This window comes from Dipodomys spectabilis, unplaced genomic scaffold (assembly GCF_019054845.1).
Source record: "Dipodomys spectabilis isolate Male_0828 unplaced genomic scaffold, ASM1905484v1 ptg000478l, whole genome shotgun sequence".
NCBI lineage: Eukaryota > Metazoa > Chordata > Mammalia > Rodentia > Heteromyidae > Dipodomys > Dipodomys spectabilis.
Genome location: NW_024871155.1, coordinates 221,294 through 248,647, shown reverse-complemented (window position 1 = coordinate 248,647; position 27,354 = coordinate 221,294). Strand labels below are relative to the sequence as shown.

General features: G+C 57.6%; 1 protein-coding gene across 1 annotated transcript; it reads left to right on the top strand.

The window, feature by feature from the left end:
* Positions 1-1,734: 1,734 nt before the first annotated feature.
* Sema7a (semaphorin 7A (John Milton Hagen blood group)) lies at positions 1,735-26,388 on the top strand. The gene is made up of 14 exons (XM_042668881.1): positions 1,735-1,924; positions 15,337-15,479; positions 16,153-16,194; positions 17,168-17,260; positions 17,441-17,525; positions 17,732-17,842; positions 18,978-19,117; positions 19,537-19,721; positions 20,765-20,873; positions 20,961-21,159; positions 23,738-23,865; positions 24,500-24,654; positions 24,760-24,821; positions 25,808-26,388. The coding sequence occupies exons 1-14, from the start codon at positions 1,735-1,737 to the stop codon at positions 26,167-26,169; spliced, it is 2,004 nt and encodes a 667-aa protein (XP_042524815.1). The 3' UTR covers positions 26,170-26,388.
* Positions 26,389-27,354: the final 966 nt, after the last annotated feature.

Here is a 27,354-nt window from a genome sequence, read left to right as displayed (position 1 = left end):
TTCTTTTTCTTTTCTTTTTTTTTTTTAGGGGTGAAGCGGTACTGGGGCTTGAACTCAGGGTTTGGGTGCTGTCCTTTAGCCTTTTCATTCAAGGCAAAAGCACAGCCACGTTCAGCTTTTTGCTGGTTAATTGGGAATCTGTCTGCCTGGGCTGGCTTTGAACCACTGTCCTCTGATTTCAGCCTCCTGGGTAGTTAGGGTTACAGGTTTGAGCCAGCAATTCCCAGCCTAAGGAGTTCTTAATTTGTCTTAACTTTTCAAAGCCAGGGAAGACATTGGGGGCTATGCTTGTGCAGTAGGGGATTCACGAGCATCCTATGGTATTCTGTGAGGCTAGCCCAGGCTAATCTCGCCCATAGTCACTATGCTACTGTTTGCTTTCAGTCTGCCCACAGCTTCCTCCCTGGGCATCATGAATCTGGAAAAGCTCAGGGAGCTAGCCCTGTACACACTCTCTCTCTCTCTCTCTCTCTCTCTCTCTCTCCCTTCTTTCCTCCCTCCTTCCCTCTCGCTCTAGGAGTACTGGGGATTTAATTCCACCTTCTCAGCTTTCTAGGGTACCTTGTTGGGGGCGGGGAAGTGGCAGGGACCCTCAGGAAGGCAGGAGGGGACAGTTAGAAGCAAAATGCGGAATGGCGAAGCTAAAATTCCTGGAAGCAAAACTTTTCTTGGCTATTGAGCTGGACAGACGACTGCACTGGGGCCAGGGCATCCTGCCCAGCGTCTTTGCTGATTTCTGCAGTGCGTGCATCAAGCCTAGGTCTGTGGGTTCTGAAGGTCAAACCTCCCTGTCGCTAGTTGCCTCCTCTTCATTTGGCCTCCTCTCAAAGCAGTACATTCGGGGCTAGATCTCCAGCAAGCCCTACATAAGGACTTCCAAGGGTTAGGCCCACGCCCTGGATCTGTTCTGACCCTGTCTCCTTGACAGGAAGGTGTTTTGTGGGGGGCAGGGGGGGGAATGAAGGATGTTTTCTCTCTCTACTTGGGGAAGGGGCCTTCCTAATTATATCCCCCTGTGCTCACATGGAAATGAGTTTAGGTTTTTTTCTGAGCGTACACCAGCTGGCTGGGGGGAGGCAGCCCAGAAGGCTGCTGGCTGGGGAAAGGAGGAGAAAGGAGAGGGAGGGGAAGGAGTCAGGCCAAGATGGGGGAAAAAAAAGGATGAAAAAAAAATCCCAGTGTTCTCACAAACACACAGAAGCAATCTTGGGGTGCTGTATAGGCCTGCCCCCCTCCCCAGGTATGTGGGGGAATAGTGGCATTTAGGGGCTGTTTTCCCTCCCCCCCCCCATCTCCCCAACCCGGGAAGTTCTGAGAGTACAGATCACTTAGCTGGAGTTGGGCCGAGCCGGGTGGTCTACGGACTCTTAAGAGAAGGTCCAGCTAAGCACTCGCAAGGCCGATGGTTTTCCGGGGCGCAGGTTTGAAGGTGGTTTTCTGGGGTGCCCAGGTTGAAGATCGTTTCCTGGGTGCAGGTTGGGGAGCTAGGAGCCGCTCTGGGGTGACCCGCAGAGGACCGGGGATCTGGGTCGGCCGGCCGGCCGGGCTCGGCGGCCAGGTGGCCCCGGGGGGCTCGGCTGCGGGCGCCCCGGAGCCGGGGGAAGGCGGGGCGGGCGGGCGGGGCGGGGCGGGGTCAGGCCTCGCTCCGCCCCCCCCGGCGCCTGGTTCAGCCCGCGGCCGGGCGCCGGCTCAGTCTCGGCTGCTCGCCGGCCGCGGTGGCTCCGGGGCCGCGGGATGACGCCGCCGCCGCCGCCTCCGGGACCAGCCGCCCCCGGCGCGCCGCGCGCCCGCGTCCCCAGCCCGGCGCCGCCTCGGTCGGGGCCCCGGCCGCTGCCGGTGCTGCTGCTGCTGCTGCTGCTGCTCGGGGAGACCCCCGCCCGGGGCCACCCGCGGAGCGGACCCCGCATCGCCACGGTCTGGAGAGGTAGGCGGGGCCGGCGGGCGCGGGGCGGACGGGCGTGTGCGGTTCATCCCGGGTGAGCGCGCGCGCGCGCGGGGCGCTGCGGGGCCGGGGGGGGAGGTCTCCCCCGCGGGGGTCGCCAGGGGTCCGGGGCGCGCGCGTGTGAGGATGCACGTGTGTGAGTGCGCGTGTGCACGCGCGGGTGTGTGCGGGACGGTGAGTGCCAGCGCGCCCGGAGTGGGGGGGAGGAGGAGTGCGTGTGCACGTGGGTGTGTGGTGCGCGCGCACCTGTGCCCGCGTGTGCCCGCGCGTGTGTGCGGCGCCGCAGCGCGCGGTCGGCCCGCGGCCCCCGCCCCTGCCCGGCTCCGACTCGCGCCGCCAAGTGCGGAGCCGCCGCCGCAGCGCCCGCAGCCCGGGGCCGGCAGCGGCCTCCCCGCGGCGGGATCCTCCACGCGGGACCCTGGCTGGCTTTCTCCGCGTGGCGGGCTGGGCTGGAGGCCGGGCTGCTGGGGGTGCGGGGCGGACCCGCCGCCGCCGCCGCCGCCGCGGCGCTCCCGGGCTGCGGGAACAAAGACCCCGCCGCCCACCCCGGCCCGGAGCGCGGCCCGGGCGGGAGGGGGGACGCGGGGCGGGCCGCGCTCCGGTGCGGGGCGGGGGGGGGGGGGCAGCCCGGGCACCGTCCCCGCAGGGCCGGGACCGGCCCCACCCCCTGCCCGCACGTGGCACTCGCCACCCCCGAGGTCGGCGCGGGCTGGGGGGGGGGCATCGCCCCCTGGGGTGGGGCGGCGAGGCCGTGGGGACCCCGGGCTGCGGCGGGGCCGGGGCGCGCGCGCTGGGGACCTGGGGGACCCGTGCCTCAGTTTAGGTCCCCGGACGATGAATGGGACGGAGAGCTGCAGTGCGTTCCAGCGCCCCCCCCCCAGCTCTGTCCCCCCCCGGATCCTGGCGTGGCCCCTCTGCGGGGTGGAGGGGGGCCCTCCCGGGGTGCTGCTGGTCGGGGTTGTTACCCCTCACCCGCTGCGGGAGCCTTTGGATCGCCTCCGGCCGTGTGCGGGGAGGGCGGGAGCCGGAGCCGAATCTGGGGCAGGTATTCTTAGCAGAGGGGAAAAAAATAAAACCACACACACACACAGAGAGACAAAACCCCAGAGTGGCCCGGACTGCCGCAGTGGCCCAGGAAGCCAGACTCGCCCAAGGTCACTGGGCAGCGGCGGCCACCCGCTGCAGGGGGGTCTCCCGGCCGCGCAGGACCGGGCCTGGGCGCAGGGGCACACGCAGGACAAGGCATTGCAGGTGGATCTCCAACCGTAAATGCCGTGGTGTCCAGCAGCTGAGCCGGACGGACCCTCATCCGCGACTCCCGCACAGCTCTGAGTGGTGCCAGCCCCTCCCAGAATCTTCCAACTTGCCTCATTCTCCTTTGGCTATTATGTCAGATGCCACAGTGTAAATACGAGCTGTCTTCCTCCCTCCCCTCCGGAAGGGAACAAATGGTTTTTTAATCAGCGTTCTGGAAGCATCCTGCTCCCTTTAGGGTATGCACTCACCTCACCCCTAAACTCTTCCCTTGACCCCCCTCCCTCCCACACACTTAATGCACACCCTCTGCTTAGTATTTAATGCATACCTCCGCAGCGCTGGCACTTAGTCTCCACCCTGGGGCTATTTCCAGCTGCTTTCAAACTGTCTTACCCACTTTTCCAACCAGCTCTCTGTCCCCTTTCTGCTGCCCGCAGTTCACCGCAGTGTCCACCCTGGTATTGACTGTTAACCCACCCCCACCCCCAGGGTCCACCCCCCCCCCACACCCCTCCTGGGTCCCTCAGCCATTCAGCAATCCCATAGAAGAATCGTCTGTGATCAAGAATTCCAGGTGTCCCAACTGACCAGACAAACTCCACCATTCACCTCCCCCCCTGCCCCCCCCAGCCACCAGCTGGTGACAATGTGCCCGGTTGACAACTGTCTCCTGTCTCCTGCAGGGTGACACATGGCAGTCGATCAGAACTGAGTTCGGGAAGGGTAAAGCCAGGAGTGGGGAACTTCCCAGGCTCCACCAAGCCTCCCAAAGTCGTTCCTTTATAAGGTGTAAGCTAGAATTTTAGTTTTTAATCAGGACAAGTGTAGGGCCTGAAATAGGTATAGAAAGTTCTTGTGTATGTGTGTGTGTGTGTGTGTGTGTGTGTACACGTGCACACACATGTGCATGCACGCAGTCCTGGGACTTGAACTTGGGGCCTGGGTGCTGTCCCTAAGCTTTTTTTTTTAACTCAAAGCTAGTGCTCTATTACTTGAGCCACAACGCCACTTCTGGCTTTTTCTGAGTAGTTTTTATTGGAGATAAAGTCTCATGGACTTCCCTGCCCAGGCTGGCACCGAACCTAGATCCTGGGATCTCCTGAGTAGCTAGGATGACAGGCGTGAGCCCCCAGCGCCTGTTTTTTACTCTCTGCCACTTCGATCCCTAAGTTTTAGGGGAAAGATTTCGAGCTGGGGGTCTGGGGAGTCTCCTCCTGTCTTTGTTGGGGCGATCTCAGTTCTCTGCAGTCTGACAAAGGCCTGGCAACCAGGGCCGTGTCAGTACGGACCTGGCCCGTGTGTCCTTGAGCTGTACCCCATGTCCTTGCCCCTCAGAGCTTGCCAGAATAGGAATGATCTGGGGGTCTCCCTGCGTGATTGCAAACACAGATGTCAGTTACGGTGCTGCCTTTGGCCTCCCGCTGGGCCACGCAGCAAAGGCCACGGGAGGTTGGCATGGCTGTGTAGCACGTCCCTGGTTCTCTCTGGGTGGTTGGAGGAGATGGAACAGTGCAGGCAGAGCCTGACCCCCCTCCCCAGGTCAGAGGTCAGAGGTGAAGGGAACACACACACACACACACCTACACACACACCTACACACACACACACCACACACCACACACACACACACACACACACCACACACACACACACACCACACACACACACACACACACACACACACACACACACACCTACTTACCTCAGAGGAAAAACAGTCTCTAGTCACTCCCTGCCCTCTCTGATCCAATTAAACAACAGGATGTTATTGTTGATTTGGTAGCTGCTGGGAAGCCATTTGTGGAGCTAATCCCTGGGGCTGGGGGTGTGGGGTTGTCACCTCCCCCAGGGGATGAGGTCAGAGCTGGGGCTCCCCAAGCATCAGCATTTCCAGTGGAAATCCTTGGCCCCATGGGGGGGCTGGGATGTATTTATCACCTTTAAGGTGAACTTCTCCCCTGGAAGAAAGAGGCACGGAGGGGGGCAGTTCCCAGGAGGAAAGGGGAATTTCCTAAGCTTCAAGCGATGTTTGGTGATAGCTCCAGAAACCTGCTTTCTTTTTCTGCCAGTCCGGGGGTTTGTCTCAGGGCCTGGGGCACCCCCCCCCCAAGTTTTTCTGCTCAAGGGCTGGTACTCTACCACTTGTGCCATAACGCCACTTCTGGCTTTTTTTTGGTAGTTAATGGGAGATCAAAGTCTCTCAGATTTCCCTGGCTTTGAGCCTTAATCCTCAGATCTCAGCCTCCTGAGTAGATAGGAGGATAGGCATGAGCCAACAGAGCCTGGCTTCCAGAAGCTTCCTATCAAGCTCCGTGATGGCTCTGTCCTATAGTAAAGATTCTTGCATATAGGTCTCGGAGGACCCTGGCTGGAGGATAGAAAGAAATGGGTAATGAGAAACCGGATTCTGTTTTGATTCAGCTGTGTGACTCTGAGCCTTAGTTTTTCCCAAATACCCAGAGAGGCTGGGATAAGGTTTAGGATTACTTAGGAGTGAAAAGGGCTGGGCGGACTCTGTGGCCTGTTCAAATCTTAGCAGATTCCAAGCTCTAAACTGGTAAGCTGATGGCTCACGCCGGTCATCCCAGCTACTCAGGAGACTGAGATCTAAGGATCATGGTTCAAAGCTAGTGCAGGCTGGGAAGTCTGTGAGATGTTTTTGTTTTTTTTTTTGTCAGTCCTGGGGCTTCAACTCTGGGTCTGGGCTCTATCCCTCAGCTCTTCAGCTCAAGGCGAGCACCCTACCACTTGAGCCACAGCACCACTTCTGGCTTTTTCTGTTCTATGTGGTGCTGAGGAATCGAACTCAGGGCCTCATGCATGCAAGGCAAGCACTCTACCACTGAGCCATCTTCCCAGCCCTCTGTGAGACGTTTATCTCCAATTAACCACCAAAAAGACAAGTAGAGATTGAGCTCAAGTAGTAGAGCATCAATCATCCTTCAGTGGAAAGGCTAAGAAACAGTATCCAGGCCCTGGGTTCAAGACACACACACACATCCCTACCTTAGCAGTTTCTGAGTAATTGAAGCCTGGGAGGTCAGGGGAAATCTTTGAGTCATAATTTCATGGTTTGAAGACCAGCATCACTTGGGGGAAGTGCGCTGGCTTGTGGCCTGAGGGTAGGCGTAGTCATTCAGCAGATATTTTCTGTAGCCAAATTTGTGCTGGTTCTAGGTCTGGGCTTCAGGCTGGGAAACCATTTGCGTTGGTGCCCTTTGTACTGAGGGAGTGGCGAGGGAGACTTGCAGATAAATTTTTGTACATAAACTTGTACAATGTGGCGGCCATGTTACAGGCCGGCCTGGTGGCTGGGCTGTGAGGGCTGGGGCAGGTTAGAAAAGCTGAGAGGCCAGGAGGGTAAGTTGAGTAGGAGAGGGAAGGGAGTGGGAGGAAGGACAGTATTTTAGACCCCAAAATTTGTGGCTAAGTCAGGCGCCGGGGGCTCATACCCATCATCCTGGCTATTCAGGAGGCTGAGATCTGAGGATTGCAGTTCAAAGCCAGCCTGGACAGGAAAAGCCATGAGACTCTTATCTCTGATTAACAACCAGAAAACTGTCCGTGGAGCTGTGGCTTAAAGTAATAGAGTGCTAGCCTTGATTGGAAAGAGTCAGGGACAGTGCCCAGGCCCTGAGTTCGAGCCCTACGATCATCATCAACAATAACAACAACAAAAATCTTGTGGTTAGGAATTCAGAGAGGAGATATGAGAGTCTCAGAAAGACAGAATGACAGACAGAAATAGACAGATGGAAAGAGGGAGAGGCAGACAGAAAGGTGTTGAGTCAGCTTGGGTCTGGAAACAAGAAGTTTTCTTTCTTTTTTCTTCATCTTCGACTTGGAACTTGAACTCAGGCGCTGTCCCTGAGCTTTTTCACTTGAGGCTAGTGCTCTACCACTTGAGCCACAGCTCCACTTCTGGCTTTTTGGTGGTACATGGGAGAGAAGAGTCTCTCAGATTTGTCAAAGTGGGATTTGCCTTCAAACCTGGCTTCTTGGATCTCAGCCTCCTGAGTAGCTGGGATTACAGGTGTGAGCCACTGGTGCCTGGTTTAGGAGAAGTTTTCTCAGCTGGACCATTTATCATCCCACGGCTAGCCCCCCAATAGGAAAGAGGCTGCTGGCCCCAGGGGAAGACCTGTGGCAGGGCCTCTTTCCTGGTGGGAGACCCAGGCTTTGCTTAGAGAGGGGTTCTAGCCCCAGCGCCTCCCCTTACTGACCCTGGGTGGGGATGGAGCGCCATTACCATGTCTACCTTCCCCTTCCTGGAACCTGGGGTCCCTCAGTGAGGGTAGACCACTGTCTGGGCTGAGGGGGGGTGGGGAATCCCAGGCACCTCTTCTTTGTGGGGATCCAAGGCTAGACAGGAGGAGAAGCAGAGCCCAGGGAGCAGAGTAGCGGGAGTGTTTGGCCCCTTGGATGGATGTCCATAGCCCAGATCCCGCCCCCCTCACCCCCCACCCACCTCTCCCCCACACCTCTTACTTCACCCCTGGCTGGCTGTGTCACAAGAGGCTGACACCACTTCCCCTTTGGCTTTGTGTTTTTTTTTTCTTTTCCTTTTTTGGCCAGGCCCTGGCTGTTCCCCCACACCGCCTTCCTCCTTCTGAGGAAGGCCCCCCCCCCCCCCCCCCCCCGTTTCTGGCCCTGTCCAAGAAGCTGCCAGGTGTGCCCCAGCATACCCCAGGGCAGGCCGGAAAGAAAAGCGGGGCCTCGCTCCCTACGCCTCAGGCACAGTGTAGGGCATAGCCTGCTCCTCCTCCCGGCCCTAATGTCTGTTCTCCAGGCTATCCCACTTAGAACGCCACCTCATGGTGGCCTGGCCTGTGTCTTCCCACCATCCTGGCCTCCCCAGCCCCCCATTACAGCCGTAGGGCGGCCCTCTGTGCACCCCAACCACCTCCTGCTCCTTTCTGTGATGTGGAAACTCTGTGTTCTTTCTCAGTTCCCCCCTGAGCTTTCTGGGGTGACCTCAAGCCACCGAGGCTGGTGACGCCAAGCTGAGGGTGTCAGGAGAGAAATGTCACCGGTTACCTCGTCCTACCACACAGTCCCCAGATGGGGAAACTGAGGCCTGGGGATGATAAAGATTGGCGTCAGGGCTGAATTTTTCTGCCCTGAGTCTATGGCTGGTCCAGCCTTTTGACCTTGGAGAGGTTATTCTGGCTACCTTTGTGCCTGTCTGAAAATTGGGGCTCCTGGTGTCCTTTTTCATGGTCAGCCTAGGGCTTGAACTCAGGACCTGGGCACTGTCCCTGAGCTTTTTGCTCCAGGCTAGCACTCTACCACTTGAGCCACAGCGCCACTTCTGGTTTTTTCTCTCCTCTGGAGATAAGAGTCTTATGGACTTTCCTTCCTGGGCTGGCATCGAACCGTGATCCTCAGTTCTCAGTCTCCTGAGTAGCTAGGATGACAGGTGTGAGCCACCAGTGCCCAGCTAAGTCCAGATTCTTTCTGCCCTGAGCTTTCTGCACCCAGCAGCTACTCCCATCTGGAAAGTCTTGTCCTCAAAGCTGGATTGAACCAGCTCCCATTTACCTCTCTGGCCCTCCTCGGGATGGCTGCAGGCGGGTCTCAGGGGCAGATTGATCTGTGTCACGGCTCAGGCTAATCTGGGTTTAACCGCCACAGCAGCCTGGGATTAAGCAGATCCTTCAGTGCCTCCTGTACCCACCCCACTTCTAATCAGGGCCTTGGGGCTTTGAGCCAGCCTCCCGGGGACCCTCCCCGTGGAGGCCCGAAAGCCCCCAGCCCACACCTGAACCTGCGATCAGCTCCTGCTGGGAGCCCATGGTAGAGGCCCTGGAGGCTGGAGGGGTGGAGGCCTCCTGCTTCTCAGGTGGGGAGGCCAACACAATGTGGGGAGTGAGGCCTCAGACCGTGAGGAGTTATCAGAAGACGCCAGTACACGGAAGTACAGGTGGAAAAGAAGCCAAGCTAGGGAAAGGGGAAGGGGCAGGGCTAAGATCTCTACTTCTCAAACCAGGAGGCCCTGCCCACCCCCGTGCTAACCCTTCGTTCTGTCCAAGCTTACCCTTACCTTTGTGTGTGTGTGTGTGTGTGTGTGTGTGTGTGTGTGTGTGTGCCAGTCTCGGGACTTGAACTCAGTCTGGACGCTGTCCTTCAGCCTTCTCACTATTGCTCTACCATTTGAGTCACAGCTCTCCACTTTGGGCTTTTCTGGATGGTGCATTGGAGATAAGAGTCTCACAGGCTTTCCTGTCCAGGCTGGCTTCAAACCACAATCCTCAGGTCTCAAGCCTCCTGAATAGCTAGGGTGACAGGCATGAGCTACCGGCACCTGGCCAAACTGCCCCCTTCTCGCCCAGCCCTGGAACTGGACTGGTGGTGGAGTGAGCGGGGGGCCAGGTCTCTGTGGTAGAGCACCACACTCCAGGCTTGGCAGATGGCAAAAGGTCAGGACGGAGGCATGCGTGGGGGAGAGTGTGCATCGCTTCCCGCAGCAGGTGTATGGAGGCCAGATCTTCAAGAACAGGAGAGACCATGTCTGCAGAAGAGGGGGAGCTGGGGCAGCCCAGGAGGGCAAGAGAGCAGGGGGGTGGGTGAGGATGAGAGAGAGCTATGGCAGAGGTGCTCAGAGATAAGGTAAGCCTGGACGGCCCCGCTCCTGGGAGTTGAGTCCTGCTTGGATGAGCCTGAGCTGAGGAGCCAGGGGTTGGCGTGAGCATTTTGGCCAGGGCCGGCTTGGGTAGGAACAGTGTGGAAGACACACGCTGTGAGATCTGGGAAGGCTCACCTTCACTGTTGGCCAGGCTGCATAGGTAGCACTGACATCAGCTTTGTTTTTGTTTTGTCACTTGTGGGGCTTGAACTCAGGGCCTGGGCGCCACCCCTGAGCTCTTTAGAGCACTCTACCATTTTGAGCCACAGCGCCACTTCCGGTTTTCTGGTGGTTCATTGGAGATAAGAGTCTCATGGACTTTCCTGCCTCGGCTGGCTTTGAACGGCAATCCTCAGATCTCAGCCTCCTGAGTAGCTAGGATGACAGGCGTGAGCCACCTGTTCCTACTTTGCTGGCAGATCTGATTACTTAGAGCTTGAGGCATTTGGCCCAGCCCAGGCTCAGCGCTGTGTCCAGGGCTGTGTGGGCTGGCCACGCCCATACTGCCTCCCTGGCTTGGCCAAGACTCAGACCAGGAACCTTGAGTTTCTGCACAATCTTACACCTGCCTCCTTCCTCCCTACATGGCTGGTATGGCCACCCTCTGCCTCCTCCCACCCTAGCCCCAGGCTCCCAGATGCAGAGCAGGCCTGGCATCTCTGCCCACGCTGTTTGAAGGAGTCACCAGCTGACCTTGGCTCTACTTTGTGGTGGAAGATAAAGTTATGGTGTTTGTCTCTGGCTTCCAGCCTCCTTGGGTTTGCGTTGGGAGCCTCCTCTCTCTCCACTGGGCTCCGTGCCAGGATTGTCTCCCCACCTGAGGTCCAGAATCCTGTTCCACTCTGCTCTCCCAAAGCTGGCTTTCCTAGGCAAGCACACTAGTGGCTCATGCCTGTAATCCCGGCTACTCAGGAAGCTGAGATCTGAGGATCTTCAGTTTGAAACCGGCCCAATCAGGAAAGTCCATGAGACTCTTATTTCCCAATGAACCAGAAAAAGGGGGGAAAAAAAGCTGGAAGTAGAGATGTGGCTTATGTGGTAGAGTGCCAGCCTTGAGCAAAAGAAGCTCAGGGACAGTGCCCAGGTCCTGAGTTCAAGCCCTAGTACTTCCACAACAATGACAACAACAAAACTAGTACTCTACCACTTGAGCCACACCTCCACTTCTGGCTTTTTGCTGGCTCATTGGAGATAAGAGTCTCACGGACTTTCTTCCCTGGGCTGGCTTCAAACCCCAATCCTCAGATCTCAGCCTCCTGAACGGCTAAGATTACAGGTGTGCGCCAGTCTTGAATGAAAAAGCTTAACAAGAGCTCCAGGCCTTGAGTTTGAGTCGTAGTCCTGGCCCATGTGAATGCACGCGCGCACGCACACACACACACACACACACACACACACACACACACACACACACACACACACACACACACACACACACACACACACACACACACACACACACACACACACACCTGGGCAATCACAGTGAAGTGGTGTTGCGTGCCTTTGGCTAGAGTGTCGTAGCCTCTCTGGTCTCTGCGCCTCATCCGCCTGGTGGCTGTTTGGATTTCCTCCGGAGTCTGTGGGCAAGTCCCCAGGTCCCATGGGGCCATTCACTCTTCTTGCGCTGCCAGCGGGTGACCAATTGGGTGAGAGCATGGCTGGATGTGGCAGCGTGGCCTTGTGGCACAAAACCATGGATCGAGGCTCCTTCCCGACATAAGCTGGTCCCTCATCTTGGGGTTGGCCAAACTCCTAGGCCTGGATGGCCCCAGGCTTTGGCTGCCAGGCTGCCCTACATTCCTGCCATTCTCAGCCTCCCCGGGACTCTGGCATTCAAAGCCTGTTGGGGTGACTAGGTCAGATGGAGGTCCATCTTTGTCAGCCCCGCCCCCAGGGCTCGGCCCTTCCTCCTCTAGGCCTCCTTCCTTCCTCTTGCAAGCGAGTGGGGACCGCAGGATCAGATAGTGGGTGACCCAGAGACCCGGAGTGGATGGAGAAGGCTGGGGGAGGGGGCTCTGCCAGGCCTGCTTTGGGGGAAACCCACCCTGCAGGGATGCAGAATTGTCATTGGTCTGGGATAGCAAGATGATGTGTCCCCTTCCTTCCGCCCCCCCCCCCCCCCCCCCAGAAACCAGACCAGACCGTCTTTTCTCCAACAGCATCAGAGCGCTTGTCATAACCCTACCATCTCTCCTATCTGGCTGGGGCTAAAGCTGAGTCCTCAGGGTCTGGTCACGGAGTTGAGATGGGGTAGTGGGGAGTCTCTAGACTGTGTTGTGGTTTGTTTTTTTTTTTTGGTTCCCTATGCGGTAGAGTGAGCATCGCACGGGAGTGGGGCCCTGCCTCAGGTCCTCGTCCTCCTTCTGTGCCCCCTCGCCCCCTCCCCTGCCCGAACCCCTGGTTATTCTGGGAGCTTTTAGCTACCACTTAGTCATTAATGCGTCAGGCTGTGTGTGTATGGGGGGGGGGGAGCCCGGTGCCAGACGGTGCTCCTTTTAGATATGCAGGATAGGAAGCAGGGGAGTCTGGGAGCTGGGGGACTGGGCAGTGGGTGAGGGCCTCCCCTCCCCTGATCGCACACGGCCCACCTTCCCTTTTCTCTTTAGGGCGCTGCGGGCTGGGCTGCAGGCGCTTAGCACGTGGCTCTGTCCTTCTCCATGCGCCTCCCTCCCCCACCCCATTCCTGGCCCATAGAAGCTTTTATCTGCCTCTCTGTCCCTTTTGGCTTCACTAGTCGATAAAAAGAGCAGAGTTTAAGGGGACCTGCCACTTAACTCCCTTGGCCTGGCCTCGCACCGGCCCTGCCTACACACAGCCTAGAAGGCCAATCTCAGCCCCCTTGGCCCAGCCCTCTTAGCCTTGATCCAAAAGGGCCACAGATCCTGGTCCTCACTTCCAGGCAGCCCTCCCGCCCCCCTGCCCCCCAGATCCCCCTTTCCAGCCCTCCCCACCCCCAGCCGCTCCTGCTGACCGGAACAAAGGTTCCTTTCATGTATTCATGGCGCGGCTGTGGCTTTGACACTTTCCGGGCACAATCAGGCTCTTTGAGGGTCTCAGGCAGTGCAGGAGCCGCCAGAGACTGTGCCAAGGTCTTGTCCCGGGGCCGAGCTGTGCCATCACCCTCTCTCCATGCCCATTGCCAGGCACCGAGTGGGCAAGGGCAGAGCCCGGGGGTCACCAGAGGTGACTTCTTGGGGGTGCTCATTTCTCTACAAAATGGGGCCACCCACCCCTGCCTCCCCTCTCCTCCATCTTGCAGCCAGGATTTGTGTGTGTGTGTGTGTGTGCACGTGTGTCTGCGTGCACGCTCACCTGCCGGACATGGGGCTTGAACTCAGGACCAGGGTACTGTCCTTGAGCTTTTTTTTTATTGGCTTATGGCTGGCATCCTACCACTTGGGCCACAGCTCCACTTCTGGTTTTCTGGTGATTTATTAGAGATGAGGGTCTCACGGAGTTGCCTGCCCAGGCTGGCTTCTAATCTCGAGCCTCAGATCTCAGCCTCCTGAATAGCTAGGATGACAGGCTTGAGTCACCCGCCCTCAACTTCCTCCATCAGATTTGACTCACTCCCTTTGACAGTCCAGTGATCCCCCCCCCCCCCAGAGGAGCTGTCCAGGGTCCTCATGGGTAGAGTTGTACATTGGCCTCCTCTGGCTTTTCCACTGAGGCCGGTGCAGATGCTGGCCCTCTGGGACTGGGGTGGTCTCCTGGGGCCAACCTCTGCAAGACACACGTATGAACCTCTCCCCCGCTCCACCAGGCTGGCTGTGCAGGGTGATGGGAGAGAGGCTCGGGGCTTCTGCAGATTGTACACCCTCTGCATCCAGCTGGGGCCATCGATGACAGCATATGCTACTCAGGCTGCAGGTGGAGAGAGAGCCTTGAGGGCTGACTCAGGCAGACCTATCTGCAGGCCGCCGACCCCGGATTTACCCCAGCTCAAAGGGAACTGGAGAAGGGCAATGCTGAGCTCTGCCAGCATCCCGTACCACACTGGCAGCAAAGAACTGAGCGCTCAGCACTTTGCCTTCTCTGTGTGTGTGTGTGTATACACACACTTAATACTGGTGTTTAAACTTAGGGCCTGGGCGCTGTCCCATACCTTTTGTGCTCAAGGCCGGTGCTCTACCACTTTGAGCCACAGCTCCACCTCTGGCTTTTTATGGTTCCTTGGAGATAAGAGTCTCCCAGACCTTCCTGCCCTGGGCTGGCTTTGAACCGTGATCCTCAGCTCTGAGCCCCCCTGCGTAGCAGGGATGGCAGGCGTGAGCCATCAGTGCCTGGCTACCCCTTGACCTTTGTATCTCAGGTGAATAGGAGGTAATTTTGGTAGCTGGGCAGCGGGGAGGGGAGTAATGGTGTCTGTTTTCTCCTGAACTGCTGTGTCAGCTGTCTGCAGAATATACCAGAAGAGCCGAGATGAGCTGATGGCTGCAAACTTGGCACCCCCCACCCCCATGGGCCATGTCTGTGTCCTTTCTTTCCATCCTCTGGAGAGAGCCCAGACAGTTCCAGCCACACAGTAGGATGTCAGGTGGTGAGGAGTGGTTCAAATGACAGCAAGAAAGACTCAGGGGAGGGGCTGTTGAAGGTGGCTCAGTGGTAGAGTGCTTGCCTCACATGCATGAAGCCCTGGGTTCGAATCCTCAGCACTCCTGGCGCTGTGGCTCAAGCGGTCGAGCGTTAGCCTTGAGCTGAAGAGCTGAGGGACAGCGCCCAGGCCCAGAGTTCAAGCCCCACCCACAACCAACAAGATCTGGGGAAGATGTTGAGGAAATGGCAGCTTTTCTCTGTCTGGGCTTAGGGCACGTCCTGTGTGGGTGTCCCAAGTCCTGGCTTGTTGTTCTAGAGTTTACTGCAGCTGGAAAAACACTGGTCAGACCCAATTCCGGAGGTGGGAAGCCGCTGGGGGTGGCTGATTGCTGAGGGCACAGCCCCAGGCTAGCCCAGCCCCGTCATTTAGCCCGGCAATCAGAACAACCGCAACAATGTCACGCCGGAGATGAGACAGTGCGCTCTCCAGGGAGGTGGTGGCTGCGAGTTTCTTTTTTTGGGGACAAACATTTGTGTCCTGGTCAGCCCTTCTATGGAAAAACTCAGGCTGTGTGCTGTGGTCCAGACTCTCCCGGAAGGGAAAAGCTGGGCCTTCTGCCTCCGTGGCACCTCAGGGGGCAAAGCTAGGATAGGGTTGGGGTGTGCCGGAGTCTGGCTTGGGAGGTGCTATCCCAAGCCCCTGATTCAGGGGGACCCCCCTCCTTACCACCTTCCACATGTGCTTCCACCCCATGACTGTGCTTTCCCAACGGGAATGGAGGATTTCTATCATACAGATCTAGCCCCGATCTTGTACCCATGGCAGGGCTGGGGCAAGCCTACAGGGCATCTTAAAGGAGGAGAACTTGGGGTTCTGCACTAATTCCTGGGAACTTAAGACTCTTAAATCGGGGGGTGCTCAGGGCCCAACCTCAACGTTGCTTTCTCCCTGTTACCTCTTCACGCCATGCAGGGCAGGATCGGGTGGATTTTGGCCAGGCTGAGCCCCACACCGTGCTTTTCCACGAACCCGGCAGCACCTCCGTGTGGGTGGGTGGGCGCAGCAAGATCTACCTCTTCGACTTTCCCGAGGGCAAGAACGCCTCCGTGCACACAGTGAGCCTGCCCCTTCCCCTCCCTGCTTCCCTTCCCGGCTTCCCCTCTGACCCCCACCCCCATCGGGTGGGGGGGGTTATGAAGGAGCTGACCCCCCTCTTCCTGAACTGGACCCTGACCTCTACAGCCCACATATGGTTCCCAAATGTAGTTCAGATTGGGGCATGCAGCCAAACAATGGGCTAGGGAAATTGAGGGTGGCTATGCCTGACCAGGTGAGGGAAGGCAAATTGGGGAAGGGGGGGGGAGATGCTGAGCTTCCTGGTCTGTGTTTTTTCTTCTTTTTGTCAGTCATGGGGCTGGAACTCAAGGCCTGGGCACTGCTCCTGAGTTCTTTTGCTCAAGGCTAGTACTCTACTCCTTGGAGCCACAGCTCTACTTCCGGTTTTCTAGTGGTTCCTTGGTCTCACAGATTTTCCTGCCTGAGCTGGCTTTGAACCTTGAGCCTCAGATCTCAGCCTCCTGAGTAGCTGGGATGACAGGCGGTGCTTGGCTCCTGGTCTTCTGACACAGCTGGGCCCAGTACCACACTGGACGGCCTATGGGATGATGGGAAATCTCCTTGTCCCTTTGAGTCTCATGCAGGGGTGGCCTGAGGTGGCATGGACAGCATTTAGGGGCGTCTTGCCGCCCCCTAGAAGAGTAGATTCATGTTCCTCTCCCTTTCCCCCAGGTGAACATTGGCTCCACCAAGGGGTCCTGCCAGGACAAGCGGGTGAGTATGGGCACAGCATGGCCAGGGTCAGTATCCCTTGGGACGAGAGGAGAATCTGAAGGAGGAGGAAGAAGAGTCTGCCCTGAGTCCCCACACTGATAGGAAAGGTTTTTGTTTCTTTTTGTTTTGTTTTGTGTTGGTCCTGAGGCTTGAACTCAGAGCCTGGAACTTTCTATTGGCTTTTTTTTTTTTTTTTCCCATCAGTTTTAGGGCTTGAACTCTGGGCCTGGGCGCTGTCCCTCGGCTCTTCAGCTTAAGGCTAGCACTCTACCACTTGAGCCACAGCACCACTTCCGGTTTTCTGGCAGTTAATTGGAGATAAGAGTCTCTCAGACTTTCCTGCCCCGGCTGGCTTTAAATGGATCTCAGCTTCCTGAGTAGCTAGCATTATCGGCATAAGCCACCAGTACCCGGCTTTCTCTTGGCTTTTATCCTCAAGGCTGCATAGCACTCTATTACCTGAGCCACAGTTCCACCTGCAGTTCCCCCCCACCCCCAGGGGATGGTTTGTTCTCCAATGAGTCTCTTAGATGTATCTGCTGGGGCTGGCTTCCAACGTCAATCCTCAGATCTCAGCCTCCTGGATAGCTAGGATTACAGGTGTGAGTCACCAGTGCCTGGCTTGTTCAACCCCCTTTATTTTCCTTTCAGTGGAGGGGCTTGAACTCAGGGCTTAGGTGCTGTCCTTGAGTTTTTTGCTCAAGGCTAGTGCTCTAGCACTTTGAGCCACGGCACCACTTCAGGTTTTCTGGTGGTTAATTGGAAATCAGAGTCTCTCGGATTTTCCTGCCTGGGCTGGCTTTGAACCCCCGATCCCCAGATATCAGCCTCCTGAGTAGCCGGGGTGACAGGCGTGAGCCACCTGTAGCTGGCTTGTTCAGCCCTTCTGATGTCTTCTTTTCTGAGTTAGGGGCTCTTGGTCCCTCTTCACTCCGACCCCCCATCTCCTTGTTCACCCTCTTTCTCTATGCAGGACTGCGAGAACTACATCACACTCATAGAAAGGCGGAGTGAGGGTCTGCTGATTTGTGGCACCAATGCGCGGCGCCCTAGTTGCTGGAACCTGGTGAGCAAGATAACCCCCTCTGCACCCCACCCCGGTCCCCTCTGCACCCCAGAGAAGCCACTGCCTTCCTGGGTGCAGGGATCCCCCCTGGGTGGGCCTCATCCTGGCCAGAATGTCCCAGAAGACACTAGTCCTCCTGGCGGGCAGAGTCTGGGAGATCACAAGGCCATTGTCCCCCAGGTGAATGGTTCTGTGATGGCGCTTGGGGAGATGAGAGGTTACGCCCCGTTCAGCCCAGAGGAAAACTCCTTGGTCCTGTTTGAAGGTAGGGTGACCCTGGGAGGGAGCTGCTGCCCCCCCTCTTAAAGGGTGGGCAGGGGAGGGGTTGGGCGGAGCCCTGTCCAGAGGCCACGCCCAGGTTGGGTGGAGTCATCGTGGGATATGCCCACTTGTGGGTGGAGCTGTTCTAAGGCCACGCCCAGGTCGGGGAGGAGCCCTGTCCTGAGGCCACGCCCCCTCATCACTCCCCAGGAGACGAGGTCTACTCCACCATTCGGAAGCAGGAGTACAATGGGAAGATACCCCGATTCCGCCGAATCCGTGGCGAGAGCGAACTGTACACCAGCGACACGGTCATGCAGAGTGAGTCGGAGCCCTGGGCTGGGCTGAATCTGGAGGGGGGGTTTGCGGGGGGGGGGGGGGCATGGTTTTTGTTTGGGAGTTTTTGTGTGTGTGTTGGTCGTGGGGCTTGAACTCTGGGCCTGGGTGCTGTCCCTGAGCTCTTCAGCTTAAGGCCAGCGCTCTACCACTTGAGCCATAGTGCCACTTCCACTTTTTGAGTGGTTCATTGGAGGTAAAGAGTCTCATGGACTTTCCTGCCCTGGCTGGCTTTGAACTGTGATCCTCAGGTCTCAGCCTTCTGAGGAGCTAGAATTACAGGCATGAGCCACCAGCAGCTAGCTTGCAGATGTGTTTTGAACTGTTCAGGAAAGCCAGAAGCCAGGCCCAGGCTGAGGGGTTTGGGTTAGAAGAGCAGAGACGCTGTTGAGATAAACGTATGCTGAGAGGCTGGTGGCTTACGCCTATAATCCCAGCTAGTCAGGAGGCTGAGCTCTGAGGATCATGCTTCCAAGACAGCCAGGGCAGGAAAGTCTGAGACTTATCTCCAATGAAACACACACACATGCACACGCACACACACACACACACACGCACGCACACACACAGAGCCAGAAGTGGAGCTGTAGCTCTAGTGCTAGCCTTGAGCCAAAAGAAGCAGCCCAGGGACTGTGCCCAGGCCCTGAGTTCAAGCCCTCCCCCCCCCCCCCCAAATAAAAGCATGGAGACAGGGTGGCTTCTCCCAGAGTGAGGGCCCAGAGCCCAGGTTCAACTCTCTGCTGAGCTCACGGGTGGACAGCCTACCCCTCTGTTCATTAAGGCTCTGCCAATTAGTCACAAAGTGACATAAGCGTCCCTAGGGACAGTGCCCTTCTCCCCCTCTCTCCCTCCCCCAAGTCCCCAGGCATGAAGTCATTGCTCCTGGGCCCATGATGTCACCGTAAGAAGGGGGGCACAGAGCACACAGGTGTGGGCGGGGCCACAGAGTTTCCCTGTCCTTTGGGTGCTGGGCCTGGTGTCGCCAGTCTGACTTTTAAGTCTCAGCTGCCCTGGGCTTGTGTTAGGTGAATGGTGGGTGGGGTGCAGGAGGGAGTAGATGGGGGATGGGCCCCCTGGTCCTTATAACCACTCCTTAACCCCCACCTGCCCCTCCCTGCAGACCCCCAGTTCATCAAGGCCACGGTGGTGCACCAAGACCAGGCTTATGACGACAAGATCTACTACTTCTTCCGAGAGGACAACCCGGACAAGAACCCTGAGGCTCCTCTCAACGTGTCGCGCGTGGCTCAGTTGTGCAGGGTGAGCGGCCAGGCCACGGAAGCAAAGTTAGCCTGGGCTGGTGGCACACGCCTGTCATCCCAGCCACTCAGGAGGCTGAGGTCGGAGGATCAGGGTTCTTAACACATGGATCCACCATGAGCCTGGATCAGCCAGGCCCATGCCTCTTCCTCAGCCCCATCCCAGTCCTCCCAGCCCATCTTCCTGTGGGCCATAGGCCGGCACGCCTAGCAGCAGGTGTGCCCCAAGCATGCGCAGTAGCCCCAGGCATGCACTGGAGCCCCAAGCATGCGCAGTAGCCCCAGGCATGCACTGGAGCCCCAAGCATGCGCAGTAGCCCCAAGCATGCACTGGAGCCCCAAGCATGCGCAGTAGCCCCAAGCATGCACTGGAGCCCCAGGCAGGTGCTCAGGGGCCTTCTCTGCTCTCGGCCTTTCTAGGGGGACCAGGGAGGTGAGAGCTCCCTGTCGGTGTCCAAATGGAACACGTTCCTGAAAGCCATGCTGGTGTGTAGCGACGCCGCCACCAACAAGAACTTCAACCGGCTGCAGGACGTCTTCTTGCTCCCTGACCCCAGTGGCCAGTGGAGAAACACCCGGGTCTATGGCGTCTTCTCCAACCCCTGGTGAGCCCCTCCCCACCCGCTCAGCCTGCCCCTGCTGACCAAGACCAAGGCCCAGGCCGTGCGTGCGTGTGGTGTCAGTGCCGTGGGTTTTGTTTGATCAGTATTTCTATTGTGTTTTCGCTGGTTCCCTGGAGAGAAGACTCTCATGGACTTGGAGCCTCAATCTCAGATCTCATCTTCCTGGGTAGCTGGGATGACAGGCATGCTCCCCCACACACACACACCACAACCCCACAGCTGAGATATGTATTCAGTTGCGTTCAGGAGTCAATCCGTGAGGTGTGAACATCAGGACCCCTGTGTCGTGTGCTCAGAGCCAGAGCTGGGCCCGGGGAATGGCCCCCCAGGACTCTTCGGGGTGCGATGACACCTGCTCAGGCGCTGAGCCTGCTCCCAAATTCACACCCCTTAATCACTTTCATTGATTGAAAACAAGGCAGGCAAGAAAACCAAAAAAAAAAGTCCTAGGTGTAGTGGGGGAATGAAGATCTCGTTCTGGCCCCTGTGTGGGTGGGGCGGCCGCTGGGCGGGGGGAAAGGGGTGAGCATCAGGGCTCCTGGGATATCCGTACCCCCCATCCACACTGGGAGCTGGGCAATGCCATCCCAGAACCGAAGGTCGTGGTTTTAGCCCAAGAGATACTAGGTTGAACTTCCCTCCTACTCTTCTCTCTCTTTCCTCCTGTCTGTCCTTCCCTCCCCCCCTATTTATTCATTTATTTCTTGGCTCAGTTATTCATTTTTGTGTGCAGACCTTGGGGCTTAAACGCAGGGCCTGGCACTGTCCTTGATTTTCTTTCTGCCCGGGCTGGCTTCAAACCGCAATCCTCAGATCTCAGCCTCCTGACTAGCTGGGATGGCAGGCGTGAGCCACCCGGCCCCCCGGCTTCCCTCCCTCATTTCCATGTATCCCAGGCCCCTGGGGCTGGGCCATGGATAGTCTCGGCTCACCGGCTCAGGGGCCTGGGCTGGCCTGTGACGTGGAGGTAGGGGATCCTGAGCGCCCCCCTTTCCCCCAGTGACGGCAATCCCATGTCCCTGCAGGAACTACTCGGCCGTGTGCGTGTATTCCCTCGGCGACATCGACCGGGTTTTCCGCACGTCCTCACTCAAGGGCTACCACGCGGGCCTTCCTAACCCTCGACCTGGCAAGGTGAGCCGGAGCTCAGGCCCCACCCAGCCCCACCTGCACCCCAGCTCCCAGGCACCCCCACTGATCTGAGCCTCTTTTCCTTCCCAGTGCCTCCCAGACCAGCATCCCATCCCTACCGAGACCTTCCAGGTGGCCGACAGCCACCCCGAGGTGGCTCAGAGGGTGGAGCCCATGGGACCCCTAAAGACGCCATTGTTCCACTCTAAGTACCATTACCAGAAAGTGGTCGTCCACCGCATGCAAGCCAGCCACGGGGAGACCTTCCGCGTGCTTTACCTAACCACAGGTGAGGCTGCCCTAGGGCCTTCTGGCTTCTTAGTGAAGATGCTTACGACCAGTAGAAATGGTGGATGAGCGGTGGAAAGGATCACGGGGGTAGCATTTGCTTGGGCTGTGTGTGTGGCTGTGGTTGATGAAGCAGGCCTGGAGGGCTTCCTGGAGGAGGTGGGGCAGAAGGAAATGGGAAAGACCTGTAGGATAGGAGGAGAGCCTGACGTGGGATTTGAGGCAGAAGTAGAGTGAGTGAGCCAAAGCCTGGTGCGGCTTTGGTCTCAATGTTGGACTTAGGGAAGAAGGTAGTGGAGACAGATCTGGAAAGCCAGGTGCAAGGGCCTGGCCTTCTGGCCTTCAGGCCTTCTGGAAGGATCTTTCAAGTAGAATGAGGACCCTGGAACTTCTGCCTGAATTTGGGATTGTGTTGGTGTTTGCGTGTGTGTGTGTGTGTACGTGTATACGTCCGCTGTCCCTGAGGTTTTTATTTTGCTCAAGGCTGGTGCTCTACCCCTTGAGACACACTTCTACTTCTAGCTTTTTGCTGATTACTTGGATAAAAAAGTCCTGTTGACTTTACCGCCTGGGCTGACTTCAAATCACGATCCTCAGATCTCAGCCTCCTGAGTAGCTAGGATGACAGGCGTGAGCATAGGCCTTATTGAAGATTGGAAGGGGCCTTACACCTCTGGAACCTGAGCACCCCAGGCCTCGGCCCTGAATTGTCCCTTCACCTCCAAGTTGCCTGGCCCAGGCCTGTGGTGGCCTGAGTGGAAGCCCAGGCCCTAAGACCATCGTGTGGCTCCCAGAATGCTCTAGGAAAGGGATTTCCCATAGGGCATTGGGAAGCAGGGGAGGACAGGATCCCACGGGGCTGGGCTCAGGGCAGCAGCCCCCCAGGAAAAGCCATGGGGCTCAGGGCCAGGGCTCCCATGCAGTCCCATCCTGCACGCTCAAGGATTAGGGAAAGTGTCTGTGTCCTCGTTGAGGCCCACGGAGAGGAATCATGTTGGAGCCTGCAGCATTTGGAAATAGTGAGGGAACGGAGGCTCTGGAGACTGGGAAGTTCTCTGAGGGGAGAAGATAATGTCCCCAGGCTGATTGGAAGGAGGTGCAGGCAATATGTGCATGCACACGTGCATGTGTGAACGTGCACACCTCTGCGTGCGCATGCACCCAGGCTGGGGGCTTTGTCAAGGTTCAGGAAGACTCTGCAGGTGGGCATTCTAGAACCTGCTCCAAAGTGGATCATCTGATTGCTTTTTTTAGGGGCCCCAGGTGATGCCCTGGGAAATGGGGAAGAAGAGAGGAAGGGAGGGAGAGAGGGAAGATGGTTCTAGAAACTGGGACAGCAGGTGATATGGGATTAGGAGAGCTGAGGGTCAGGATCCCCATTAGCCTCGGGCAGGTAGCTCCAGGGAGCACCGTTCTTGCAGGCAGTAGCCCAGTTCTACGACCTTGGGAGCACTTAAATGGAATCTGAAGTTCTTTTCAGCTGTGAGATTCTGTGGAAATTAAAATATCCCCCAAGACTTAAGTGCTGGGGATTGGATCTTAGAACAAAAGAAGGCCATCGTGGAAACACACACACATACACTCTCACACACACATACACCCCAAACCTATGCGATGCAGACAAAGCCTGCAGCGTAGCCAGTAAGCGAGGCCCGTGTCAACAGCTCTGCTGTGACAGATGCACTCCGCTTATATAAGGCAGAGCAATGAGGGGAAACAAGAAGGCTGTCTGTGATCCATCTTCACAACTTCCCCGGAAATGTCCACATTCTTCCAAAGTAAGCAGTTGATGTCATGGGCCTGTGTCCCCACAGGGGCCAGCAAGCAAGCAGGGGCCAGGTGGAGGAAGTTGAGGGCTGGGGTCCCCTCCCTCCCCGCCCCTCAATCTGTGTTTTGTTGGCATCTTTGCCTTTCACCAGCTGTGTGACCTTGAGAGAATGGCTTGGCTTTGCTGAGCCTCCCTTCCTTAGCTGCGATGTGGGGGAGATACCTGTCCCCCCAAGAAGGGCTGGGGACAGGTAAATGGGGTCACGGATGGTGTGCCCAGTCTTGGTTTGTCCCAAAGGCTGCAGCCCCAGGCATATTAGGGTTCTTCTCTAGACCGAAAGCTTCTAGATTGCCCTTGGGAAGCTTCTAGATTGCCCTTGGGTTCCGTGCCCTCCTCCCACTCTACGCCAGTCCTGTGACTTTCTTGCCCTTCCGGCCCCGCATCTACCCCTGCTGGCACAGTCTTGGAATAGACCAGGCCTGGTTCTGGTATTTTTGGTGTGTTTTGTTTTCTTTTGGTTGGCTGTGGGGCTTGAACTCGGGGCCTGGGCGCTGTCCCTGAGCCTCTCTGTGCTCAAGGCGAGCGCTCTACCACTTGAGCCACAGCGCCACTTCCGGTTTTTGAGTGGTGAATTGGAGATAAGAGTCTCCTGGGGACTTTCCTGCCCTCGCTGGCTTCGAACCATGAGCCTCAGATCTCGGCCTCCTGAGTAGCTAGGATGACAGGCACCTCCTGGTTTGGAGTGGGACTCCCCTTGTGGCCCACCCCCACCCACTGATCCTCTGCCCCCCCCCCCCCCACCCACCCACAGACAGAGGCACCATCCACAAGGTGGTAGAAGCAGGAGAGCAGGAACACAGACTTGTGTTCAACATCATGGAGATCCAGCCTTTCCGCCGGGCGGCCGCCATTCAAACCATGTCCCTGGATGCTGACAGGGTGAGCTCCCCTCCCCCCCACCTCCTCCCACAGGGCTCCCCCTCCAGCCCCGCCCCGCTGGTCCTGCCTTTTGAACTCAGGGCCTGGACGCTGTCCCTGAGCGTTTTCACTCAAAGCTTTGTTCTACCACTTGAGCCGCAGCTCCATTTCTGGCTTTTGGCTATTTTGTTAGAGATAAGAGTCTCACAGAAGCCTGGCTGCTGGCTCACACCTGTAATCCTAGCTATTCAGGAGGCTGAGATCGGAGGATTGCAGTTCAAAGCCAGCCCGGACAAGCAAGTCCGTGAGATTCTCTTATCTCCAATGAACCACCAGAAAACCAGAAGTGGCACTGTGGCTCAAAGTGGTAGAGCACTTGCCTTGAGCTGAAGAGCTCAGAGACAGCACCCAGGCCCAGAGTTCAAGCCCCACGACTAACCAAATTTAGAGTCTCACAGACTTCTCTTCCCTGGGTTGGCTTCCAACCATGATCCTCACATCTCTGCCTCCTGAGAACCTAACTGGGTGACAGGTGTGAGCCCCCGGTGCCCGGCTCTGAGCCCCAGGGCCTGCTGGGTAGCAAGGCCCTCTGTGGCCTGGGCACTGGGAACCCTGCAGGGCCTGATGCTGGGGACTCGCTCTTTCTCCTCGGCAGCGGAAGCTGTTCGTGGGCTCCCAGTGGGAGGTGAGCCAGGTGCCACTGGACCTGTGTGATGTGTACGGCGGTGGCTGCCATGGCTGCCTCATGTCCAGAGACCCGTACTGCGGCTGGGACCAGGACCGCTGTATATCCATCTACAGCTCCCACCGGTACCTTGCCCAGGCCCTTTGTGTCCCGGAAAGGGGGGGGGAGGGGAAGAAGGTGGGGGAGAGCTGCAAGGGGGCACATCTTCTTACCATCTGCTTCTACCCCAGTCCAGTGCTGCAGGCTATTAACCCAGCTGAGCCACACAAAGAATGTCCCAGTCCCAAACCAGGTATCTGCCCTACCTCTGGGCCTCAGCTTGTTGGGGGGGAGGGCGGGGGGGATGCTCTCCGATTGTGCTGGTTTGTGCTGGATTGTGCTGGCCCCAACCTGGGAACCCTGGGCAGATGAGGTGGGACCCAGTTCTGTTGAGGGAACCACAGGGTAAGTGTAGGGTGTGTGTGTGTGTGTGTGTGTGTGTGTGTGTGTGTGTGTGTGTACGTGTACGTGTACATGTTACGTGTACCACTGCCAGGGCCTGGGTGCTGTCCCTTACCTTTTTTTTTTTTGCTCAAGGTTAGTGCTTTACCCCCTGAGCTACAGTTCTACTTTTCCTTATTATTATTATTTTTTTTTTCTGGTTAATTGAACATAAGAGTCTCCTGGACTGTTCATGCTAAAGGGCTGGGTTTGAACCATGATCATCAGATCTCAGCTGGAATTACAGGCATGAGCTACTGTGCCCGGCCAGTCAGGAGGAGGGAGATGTGGGGAATGACGTTATAAAACAGGCCCTCCTCTTTATTTAGAAGCCTTGGAACTGGGCGCCGGTGGCTCATACCTCTAATCTTAGTTACTTAGGAGACTGAGATCTGAGGATCGTGGTTCAAAGCCAGCCTGGGCAGGAAAGTGCATGAGACTTCTTACCTCCAGAAAAAAAAGTCAGAAATGGTGCTGTGGCTCAAGTGGTAGAGTGCTAGCCTTGAGTAAAACAAGGAGCCCAGGGGGCTGGGAAGGTGGCTCCGTGGTAGAGCGCTTGCCTTGCATGCATGAGGCCCTGGGTTCCATTCCTCAGTACCACACATAGGCAGAAAAACGCCAGAAGTGGTGCTGTGGCTCAAGTGGTAGAGTGCTGGCCTTGAGCTGAAGAGCTGAGGGGCAGCGCCCAGGCCCAGAGTTCAGGCCCCACGACCAACAACAGAAAAAAAAAAGAAGCCTTGGTGCCTTGAGCTCCTTTTCAAGTTGCTTCCCCCCACCTCCACTTCCCCACCACCCCAGACGAAGCTCCACTGCAGAAGGTATCACTGGCCCAGAACTCCCGCTACTACCTGAGCTGCCCCATGGAGTCACGCCACGCCACCTACTCCTGGCGTCATGAGGAGAATGTGGAGCAGAGCTGTGAGCCGGGCCACCAGAGCCCCAGCTGCATCCTGTTCATCGAGAACCTCACGGCCCGGCAGTACGGCCACTACCGCTGCGAGGCCCAGGAGGGCTCCTACCTCCGCGAGGCCCAGCACTGGGAGCTGCTGCCCGAGGACCGCGCCCTGGCCGAGCAGCTGATGGGCCGCGCAGGGGTCCTGGCTACCTCTCTCTGGCTGGGGATCCTGCCTACGCTCACTCTGGGCCTGCTCTTCCACTAGGCCTGCAAGAGCTGGGCAGAGCCCAGACTCCCACAGCCCACGGAGTGTGGGGGGGGGTCCCCCAAACATCTGCTCATAGCCCGCTGGCCCCAGAAGCCACAGGCCCATCCATCAGCTCTTCCACGGAGACTGAATGGCCCAGTGGAGGCAAAAGGCCTGGAGCTGTCCAGCCGCGGGCGGCTGTTGGGCCAGGTGGGGTGAGGGCAGGGAGGGGGGGGTGGGGGGAGGGTGGGGGGTGTCCCAGGAGGTGCTGGGGACATCAGAGATCCAAGACTTTTTATTTTCTGGAGGCTATTTTCCCCTGAAGCCCTCCCCTTTAACTGAATGCAATGATTCTCCTGGCCCAACCCAGAGTCGGCTGGGGTTTGGGAAAGGCTAGCCGGAGGCCCCCCACTTCAGCATATCTAGACTTTGGGGGCTGAGGTTTGAGGCCGCCTTTCCTTTGCGCCGCCCCCCCCGTGGTTTTTTGGGTTCTGGGTGGCTAATAGCTCCCGCCTGGCCTTTGTGCCCAGCTTGGTGCCACCAGACAGCGCCTTGCATGTTTATTGAAGGATGTTTTTGCTTTCCGGATTGAAGGATGGGGGTGGGGTGGGGTGGGGGGGGAGAGAGAAAAAAAGCAAAAAAGAAAACCCACAAAAAAAAAAAAAAAAAGCTCTATTTTTACGTTAGGCCTATTTCACGAATAGCTATTTCTTCCGATTGCATCTGTATGAAATACCAAAACTACAGGGGGGGGGGGGGTAGGGGTGGGGGGAGGAGAGGAAGGGGCTGGGAAGGGGGGGCGGGGCCGGTCACAGGCTGGCGTAAAGGGCACGGGTTTGGAGGGTGCCAGGGTGAGCAGCCTCTGGCCTGGGAATCCAGTCTGAGGGTGCAAGCCCCCGCCCTTTCCCCCCCTTAGGGTAGGGGTGAATAGAGGAGGGGTGGGGGGTGGGGGGAAGGGAGACAGGGAAATTAAAGCCCTAAGTTGGGCCGTGGTCATTTCAAGGAAGGAGCCGGGTCCATAGGGGGAGGTCCCAGGACTCTGCCCCTGGCATTGGGGGTTGGGGGGGCAGGGAGGCCCCCCTCCCTTCCCTTCGGGCCCCCCTCCCCCAGGGGCTGTGCTTCCATGCTCCTCGCCTCCCCCCACCCCACCCCCCCCTTCAGCTCAGGACATGCCGTAACTTAGGCTAAACTGTGAAAACTTCT